This window comes from Perognathus longimembris, chromosome 1, assembly GCF_023159225.1.
Source record: "Perognathus longimembris pacificus isolate PPM17 chromosome 1, ASM2315922v1, whole genome shotgun sequence".
NCBI classification, from domain to species: domain Eukaryota; kingdom Metazoa; phylum Chordata; class Mammalia; order Rodentia; family Heteromyidae; genus Perognathus; species Perognathus longimembris.
In genome coordinates this window covers 119,071,282-119,080,576 of record NC_063161.1, presented here as the reverse complement: position 1 = coordinate 119,080,576, position 9,295 = coordinate 119,071,282, and the positions used below count along the sequence as shown (strand labels likewise).

At 44.4% G+C, this 9,295-nt stretch overlaps 1 protein-coding gene across 4 annotated transcripts in view; it reads right to left on the bottom strand.

Annotated features, from left to right (window-relative positions):
- Positions 1 to 3,072: 3,072 nt before the first annotated feature.
- Positions 3,073 to 9,295, bottom strand: part of Adamtsl1 (ADAMTS like 1) — a 361,048-nt gene continuing 354,825 nt past the window's right edge. For 2 of the 4 annotated variants that reach the window (XM_048356028.1, XM_048356183.1), the window contains 3 exons: positions 8,153 to 8,262; positions 7,222 to 7,442; positions 3,073 to 5,650 (listed from right to left, as the gene is read on the bottom strand). In XM_048356028.1, the coding sequence (XP_048211985.1) occupies positions 5,544 to 5,650; positions 7,222 to 7,442; positions 8,153 to 8,262 (438 nt within the window). In that variant the 3' untranslated portion in view covers positions 3,073 to 5,543. Of the gene's footprint in view, positions 7,443 to 8,152; positions 8,263 to 9,295 lie in introns of all 4 variants that reach the window. The other 2 variants (XM_048355943.1, XM_048356104.1) reach the window with 1 other exon arrangement.

Below are 9,295 nucleotides of genomic sequence, written 5' to 3'. Positions count from 1 at the left end.
TGCTGTTTACTCCAAGGATTGTATCTCGAATTGAACTTTCCTAATTGGTAGCAAGTGACACAGGTAAATAATGGCCTTTATTCAGCTCATAGGTGATGTATACTCAGCCTGAGTTAGGGAACTGAGAGACAAAACTAAGAAACTTGCACTTCATTTTGCTTACCAATGTAACCTCTGTGGGTGAATTCACTGAATAGGTCTATTTTCCCGAGGTTATTTCCCCAGGCTCCTATCCACAAATCCTTGCCTAATGTGAATGACCTTGACTACTTTTGGGGACCTACAGACACATTATTGAGATCAGACTTACAGACTCATCTCATGCTAGCTTAGAATCATTAATAAAGTTGTATCCTTGCTTTGGGTTTATTTTCAGGATGAACTGAGGGGATAATAGCATGAGAAACTGTGCTAATTGAGCATTGAGCCATGCCTCTACTTCTGAAAAATTTTTTTTTTGTGTGACATCTCATGGACTTTCCTGCACGGGCTGACTTTGAACTATAGTCCTCAGATCTCAGCTTCCTGAATAGCTAGAACTATAGGTGTGAGTCATTGGTAAGATACCCTTAATTTTAGCATTTACTTTATTTGTATATTTGCTCACAAATGAGTGCCTTTCTACATTTTATGGTAACTCAACAGAAATGGTTGTTATATGTACATTTGAATATGTTTTTTTTTTAATTTTTGCCAGTCCTGGGGCTTGACTCAGGGCCTGAGCACTGTCCCTGGCTTCTTGTTGCTCAAGGCTAGCACTCTACCACTTGAGCCACAGTGCCACTTCTGGCTTTTTCTGTATATGTGGTGCTGAGGAATCGAACCCAGGGTTTCATGCATGCTAGGAGAGCACTCTACCACTAAGCCACATTCCCAGCCCACATTTGAATATGTTAAATTGACACTAAGCTGTATATGGAGATGATCACATTTGTCCAAGAAGTATTTCTGGAAGTTTGAATTTTGGTGAGTCTGGGAGTTAGCTAGATGGACTGACCTGTTTTCTAAGATACAGAACTTGGAATTTGGTGTACTAATGCCTTTCTTGTTTATGCTATTGGGTAGCATTGAGCTTTGAAAGAATGACTAGTTTCTTGCTGAATCAAAGATGGAAACAAAAAAAGTGTCAAAGGTGACAAGAAATAGTAAAAATGTCAGCTTTGTACATCATCTCCCCGCCTTTCCAGGGTAGTTTGGATGATAATGATAATAGCAATTAACATTTAATGAGTGCTTCTGTGATATGCCAGTATTCTCATATTTTCTCAATACAAATTAATACTTTCCTCATAAACAACCATACTTTGTGAGGTATTCTACCTTTATATATGAAGAGGCTGAGGCATGAATGAATGAGTTTGGTAACTTGACCATTCTGATCTTAATGATCTTACAGATTTACTTAGAATCCTAGACACTTAACGAAGGTAAGCAAGGACTTCAGCACACAGACTTATAACCCTAGTTCTGGCCTGTGGTTAAGTTACAAAACATAATGTGGTCAGTGAAATCTTGGTAGGAATGAATATTTTCTCTCTGTCAAAGTCTGTGATTTAGTCTGGAAAGAACTCCATACATTCTATTAAACTCTTCTCATTGAATCTTCTTGGATTTTTTCTCTGGCATCTGTGGCTTCCTCTCACTTCCCACCTGGGGCTGCTATAGGACATTGTTTGGTTGTGGGTATGAGTATTTATTTTTTATTTTTGCCAGTCCTGAGGCTTGAACTCTAGTCCTGGGCACTGCCCCTGAGCTCCTTTTGCTCAAGGCTAGCACTCTACCAGTTGAACCACAGCACTACTTCTGGCCTTTTTCTGTGACTTAATTGGAGATGAGTCTCCCAAATTGCTCCTAAATCACTGTCCTCAGTTCTCAGCCTCCAGAGTAGCTAGGATTACAGGTGTGGGCCAGGCATCTGACTGGCATGAGTATTTATAGTTCTATCATTGGATATTTTGCTAAAGCAACATATTCACTTTTGTAGAATAGAATTAAAATGTCAAGAAGAGCTTTCAGGGGTATTTTCACACTGCTCAGCAGGAGTGTGACATGTTGGGTGAAACTCTAGAAAACAGGCTGGGATTGGTCCTCTTACAACAGTTTCTGTGTGGACATCATCCTGGCCTGGGACATGCTGTTCTTTCATGAAAGTCTCTACAAAGGCACCTTTTTCCCCCTGTACTTCCTATTGTAGCTATTTTTCTATTACAATGTTTTAAAAACAGAAAACTAGGAGCTCAAATGAGCAAAGGAGTTGATTTTAGGGCAGAAAACAACCACTGTTTTGGAAGACTCCCTTGGCATCTACCAGTCTGAAAGCAGCAGGGAAGAATAGTGTCTGTGCCAAGCTGGCCATATGCAAATAGGGTTAACCACTGGGCCATTGTAGTGATCTATAAAGGTCAGCCTCTAGTAATAATGTCTATCAAATATTTTATCATATAATTGTCTCATACTATATGTGTATTTCTGTTGCAGGAAGCCTGAGATGGAGAGAAAGTATTACCTGTTCTGTCTGAATGTTTCCCATGACAACCTTTGCTTGCTTGTGGCTTAAAGCTGTTGTAATCTTGCCTTCCTACCACACAAGGTTGTAAATGAGTTACCTGGTCATCTTCTTTGGTAGCGCTCAGCCCGTGTCCATATGTATAAACACAGAAAGCTGTACTTTCCAGGTGTGGGCCGTCAGCTTCTATCAAAGTTGAATACTGCAGGTACTGTATTTCAGCCACATATACATCATTGGTTGGGAACTACTGACTTGACAGGAATTTAATCACCCCTCAGCACAAAACCCAATGGGAAAGATGAGCTGAAGAGAAACTCTTGACGACCAAGAGAAACAACTACAAAAGCAATACTTGCAAAACTGTTTGGTGTAAGTGAACTGAACACCTCCGGGAGTGGGGGGGAAGGGAAAGGGGGAGAAGGGAGGGGGTATGAGGGACAAGGTAACAAACAGTACAAGAAATGTATCCAATGCCTAACGTATGAAACTGTAACCTCTCTGTACATCAGTTTGATAATAAAAATTTGAAAAAAAAAGAAACTCTTAACGACCAGATTTAAATAAATAAGCTGTATTATCTGTACAAAAAATATAAATACAGTTTTGTGTTTTAGAGGAGGAAGTGCCTCCTTCCACATTTATCCAGCAGCCCTAATAATCTGTGGTACTGCTGAGTCACAATTCACAGAACAAACAGTAAATGTACATTCATCTCATGCAAAGAGCACACTGTTTTCCACCCCAAGCCAGGGCTCCCCAACTCCCTCTGAAGCCCATTTCCAACTCTACACCCTGACACATGGCAGAGCTGTAAGATGATGGTATTTTTTTCCCCTAAGGAAATGTAAATATTGACCACCATTTTTCAATATCTATCAAACAAGAAATAATTGGCCACATTAGTAGTATGGAATTGTTCTTCATCATTCCATGCATAACTATTTTGTCACAAATGTCCCGTGTTAGCTTTTACAATGTATTCTGTACACAGTGATTAATGGATCCAGAGTTAAACACCAACTTCTGAAAATAGGAAGAATACAAATTATCACCATCGAGTTTACAAGAACACAGTTTCAGGAAGTTAATTTAAAAAGTTCTCCCCAATATTGTTTTTTTCTGGATGACAATGTACAATTATTATTAATATTGCACTTTTTTATACAAGACATCCTAATAAATATTCACAAAAGATATACATAGAAGACATTCTATTTTATTTTAAATAAACATTACACTGGATTTTAGCATTTCTTAGAGCCTATTTTGTAATGAAGAAAAAGTAACCCCCTCCCCCCCTACTGTCCATAGCCTGCCTAGAGACAACGTAACAGTGTCTTCCTCACAAATTTTACTTCCAGGCTGGCTGGAAAATGCAGCCCGGATGCTAGTGGTGGCCCTGGGGTGAGTGGCATTTCATGAGTATATATGTGAGGGATGGCTTCTCTGAGGGAAAATGGCTAGCACTGCCCAGCTGACTAAAGGAAACTACTTGGGGAGGAATCACAAAGATCTTGCTTAGCACTCTGCTATGCAGAATGAGCAATTTGCAAAAATCATCTCAAGGTTTTTGTTTTGTGTCTGACTTTGTTGTAACCATTTTTTTTTACCATAACAGATGTGTGCAGCTTTCCCTGCTGAGTAGTTGAATGTCCAATTCTGACACAATAATAATACAATATATCATTGTGTTGGGAGGATAGGTTGAAAAGCCTTCCAGGACTTTCTTGGAGTCCTTAACTACTTTTTGGCTTTGCCATAGCTTCCTTCCCAATTTGCTGCTCATGTAGTGATAGAGGAAGGGCCTATAGATTCTAGGGGTGATAGTTTGACTAGGCAGGGCACACCAACACCTGTTCTTTTATTCTATTCTCTGGTCAGCTGTGGTATGAAACAGATGCTGCAACTCAATAGATACTCTCTGGCAAATTCATGAATGAATCAGTTTTGAGCAAAGGACCCCAGTCCCTGGCCCTAAGTGGAGCAGCAAACGCTATTCAGGCAGAAAGCTCAGTCCATGCCTGCTTGGAACGCCCCTGGCCCACAGCAGCATTTTGTTCAGGGCTAGGGGACCTTTGATTTAAATAAAGGGATGTTGGGGATGGCCATGCTGTGCAACCGCAGCCGGAAGCTGACTGCTTGCTGACTTTGCTGATTCTGCACAGGCAGCAAGTTCATTCTGAGAGGGGAGTGGAGACTCTTCCTTCACCCTATGGGAGGTATGGTATGGACATGCTGAGAAGGTTCTGAATGAACATTGTTGCACAGCTTTACTGAACCAAGAGGGTTGCATGCATGGGCTACAACCTGTCAGGCAAGCTGCATGCAGCTCCCTGGAAGTCCCTCCTTGCCTGCTGATTCCTCACACCTGAAGAGCACACACAAACTTCCTTTGATTCGGTTCATTCCCTCCTTTCTTAATTTCCTGCATCTCTGTGCCCAGGCCTGCTTTGATTATCTTCCTCTTTATTGCTTCTGATCTATGGTCGCCTTCTCTACTGTGTCTCCACCCCCCCCCCCCCACCTCTACCTTAGAAGAATTGAGTCCTGGGCTGCTTTCCTTTGATTTCCCCTTTGGTTTCCCCATTGCCAAGGGATCAGAGGAGGAGGAGGGAAAAGAGCAACACTTCTGCCTCAACTTCTAGGAAAGACACAGCTGATGTCTATTGTTTGCACCAACCCTGCCTTTGCCTGGCTCTCCTAGTCTGTAGGGGCTATGGCTTCCTCTTTCTTGGTCACTTTGAGCTCTCCATTGGGAGAAAGTTGTCTCCACAAAGGGTGCTGCTGCAGCTACTGGGCGCCTGGCAGGCTCTGTGACTTCCTGTACCCATCTGTCCTTTCCCTTTCCCAACACTGTCCTCCAGCGACCTGACAGAGAAAACATGTTGAGGTCCTTAGGGGTGGGGGTGGAAGTGGGGGTGTGCGAGGGAGGGGCAAATAAATAAATAAAACAGAGAAAGCATTATTCTGTCCCAGGTGGTTGCGTGAGTCCTGTGGGGTTGGCAAGGGTAGAGTTCTTCCCCGTGCCCTGTCTTCACGCTTTGCCACAAGTTCCACAGCAGCGAGATTTGAACTGGCTGAGTTGGCAGAGTTTCAGCTGTTTCACCTTCTCGCAGTACCTGGTGGTGTCTCTGCACTCGGCTGGGAAAGCAGGAGGTGGGGAAGGGGACAGAAAGGAGATGTGAAACAGAGGCTAACCGACGGGGACCATTGCTGGGGTGCCAGGTGTGCAGTATGCCTTTGCTACTGCTCTCCAGCCCCTCTGGACAGCCTTCGCCCTGGCAGAGCGCAGATATTTGCCACCCCAGGCTGCCAAAAGCAGGACAGTTTCTACCCGCTTCCTTCTGATAGCAGACTCCAACTTTCTGATCTTATTTCTCCTCTCCCCTTGGGATGACTTCATCTCCTTGCTTGCCTTTTCCCATGGGATCTTGGTGTTTTAGAAGTGACCCTCCCTCTTGAGATGGTTCCCAGAAGGACTGGGCTCTGCTCCATGTTGAGAGAGCATGCCGGTAAAGCTCTAGTTTGAGGCCCTCAGCTCTAGGCACTTGGGCTTTGCTTATTCTGTGAAGCTTTCCTTGTATCCTCGACTTAAATTTCCCTAATTCTTCAACCTACCAGCTCTTAAGTACACTATACTGTTCCAGTTTAGTATTGGTTCAGACTAGATGGTTCTTAAACTTGGTATAGGTTGACTGGTAAATATCTTTTCCTTTTGGTCTGTGACTAGGATTCTAACTCTGTACCTGGTGCTTTTGCTCATTGGCTGGCACTCTCCCAACTGAACCATGCCTCCAATCCCATCTTGTCAGTGTCTTAACGGCTTGCATTGCACTGATTCTCTCTGAATGTGGTGTGCCTCTGACTCGAACATGGGTCAGTAGTACACCAGAGTACAAAGCTCATCCCTGCCACAAGCGTCTGAAATGGAATAGGCCAAGTGCCTATAGGGCATCTGCCTCAGTGCTGGCAATTTATTGCTTAATGAAGATCAGTGTGAGGAAAAATACACTGTCATATTTCCCTTTTATTTCCTATTCTTTCTGTCAACATTTATATTCTTCCTTGTGGGGAAATACCTCTAACTTAGGCTTGGGGTTCTAAAAAAGAGAAAATGGATCTCTACCCAACTGGAATATAATTATTTTGTGTGTAGGGCTGTGAAGGCTCCAGAGTTGAGGGAAGAGGGAATAGCAAAAATCACATCCCAGAGCTGTGGCCTCCTGCCCAGTTCCGCGGAGGCCCCTGGGCTGGGGAGGAGGGAGGTGATCAGCAGGTCCTTGGTCGGTGAGAAGCAGAACAGTGGTGGGTGCAAAGCCAGCTGAGCTTGAGGCTCTCTGCATGCTTCTTCAGTGTTAACAGTGCTTTCTCTTTAGTAGCTTGGTCCCTGTGGACCATTGTATGTCATCCCCTGTGGCAACCAACAGTCTGACTGCAGGTGAGCTGGAGGCTGATTTCATTCAGCACTTGGCCAACAGCACTTGGTAATCTCAGGGCCCGGGTGGAGACTGTGGAAGCCCTTGGGGGGGCACACCATACCATTTCTTGTGGCCTACACATGTCCACCCATGTACCCCACTGAAAACACTCAACTCACAATCCTTGGGGAACCTGATCCAATACCCCGGGTTGAGGTTCAGTTTCAGGGACTGCCCTCTGCACCCGATGCCCCGTGGGGAATTTGCAGAATGTTCTTTGGGATTGGAACGTACTGTTTTCACATGGGGTGATGTTGCAGCGCTGCCAGTTGGCAGGGCGGGGCCCCCAGGAGCACAGGTGCTCAGGCACGGCCTTGTTGGTGCGGACATGCACACACTCTACCCGCCGGGACTGGAAGCCATAGTTGCCACAGGTCGCTGTGCACAGGGTCCACAGACTGACTCTCCAGTGTACGCTGCAGGCCTCTGACCAGCAGTTCTGGGTGCTCACAGGCCTGCAGGAGAAAGGTGGCAGGGTTATGGTCTGTCTCTAAACATCAGATGGGGCGGGATGTGAAAAGAATACTATAATCCTAGCAATGGCAGGCAACTCCTCATGAACATTCAGCATTACCAGACTGAGGTTTGGATGTTTTGCTATGTGAGTGACTGTTGTAGGATTTGAAGAGAACAAGATGGCGCCTCTGTCTGTCCTTCTCTACAATCTCTGTATGACCTGAGAATGATCTCTATTCAGTGCAGAATCTGGTAGATATGGAATTTGGGGCCTGGTCTTTAGTTCTGAGGTCCTAGGTCCTAGAGTTGATGAATTCTTCTCCAAGGGGGACAGATAATAGGTAGTGAACAGAGAAAGAAGAGAAGTTGAGGCTCAGAGACAAGAATCCTCAGCCTAACTTCTATAGAGAGATCAATAAGGATGAAGATCCCTTAAGGTTTACAGGCTAGTGTATATAATCTTGCCTCCTTCCCACGTAGTTCAGGTTTCTTGGGGAATCAGGCCTCTCTCAGAGGGATAAAACACAAGATTGTCTTATCATCAAGAGAGGAAAGCCTAGCCTCCCTCATCTGGCATGCACAAGGTTGCTACTGAACCATCTCAGTAGGCCAGGGACATGGGGTGATGGAGGTGAGTAGGCAGGGCATCTGATCCATGGGACTATGGGGGGCTGTTCACATGGGGTGCATGTCTAGAGATTTCTATTACCTGGGAAGGGTGCTGCATTGTTCTGATGGTAAGGCGATGCCATCCCGGGTCTGGCAGAAGACTTGTCTGTGTTGCACGGCGAGGCGAGGCCCGATGCAAGGCCCATTGCACTGGGAAGCATAAGAGATGACCAAAGTTTATCCATGTTGTAGCATGTATATGAATTTCAGGGCTGGGAATATGGCTTAGTGGTGGAGTGCTTGCCTTGCATGCGTGAAGCCCCGGGTTCAATTCCTTAGTACCATATAAACAGAAAAAGCCAGAAGTGGAGCTGTGGCTCAAGAGGTAGAGTGCTAGCCTTGAGCATAAAGAAGCCAGGGACAGTGCTCATGCCCTGAGTCCAAGCCCCAGGATTGGCAAAAACAAAAACAAAAATGAACTTCATTTCTTTGTGCATGTCCTGGGGCTTGAACTCTGTCCCTGAGGGTTTTTTTTGCTCAAGGCTAGTGTTCTACCACTGAAGCCACAGCTCAACTTTTAGAATTTTAGTTCTTTTATGGGTGGATTTATTTCATCATAAGCACATGGTCACCTGATGCTTAATGACAGGGATATTATTCTGAGAAATTTGGTGTTTGGTGATTTCATCATAGTATTAATATCATAGCGAGTAATTAAGATGGGTGTAAAACCACTAAGTGATATAATCTTGAGGGACCACCAAGATCCACGTGATCTATCCTTGGCCAAAACATCACCAAGTAACATAACTGCACTAGATTTTTGTCTATTTAGTCATCTCTTGACCTCCCTTCCTTCCTTCTTCCCTCCCTCCCTTCCTTCCTTCTTCCCTCCCTCCCTTCCTTCCTTCTTCCCTCCCTCCCTCCCTCCCTCCCTCCCTCCCTCCTTTCCTCCCTCCCTCCCTCCCTTCCTTCCTTCCTTTTTCTTGCTTGAATATTCTGAACATCTAATACCATGTTGAATAGAATGTTGAATGTGGGCATTCTTTTCTTGGGAACTGTCAGAAAGTCAATTTCCTGGGCCATAGGATATCATAGATCAATGATGTCATAATTTGCATTTGTAACAAGATCCACAGGTAATTTACTTTAAAGCTTGAGCTATATTAGCCTAAGGTGTTTTAGAAGAAAGAATGGTGAGAGATTTTTTTGAGGGAAATGGAAACTGCCTTTTCTGTTTTTT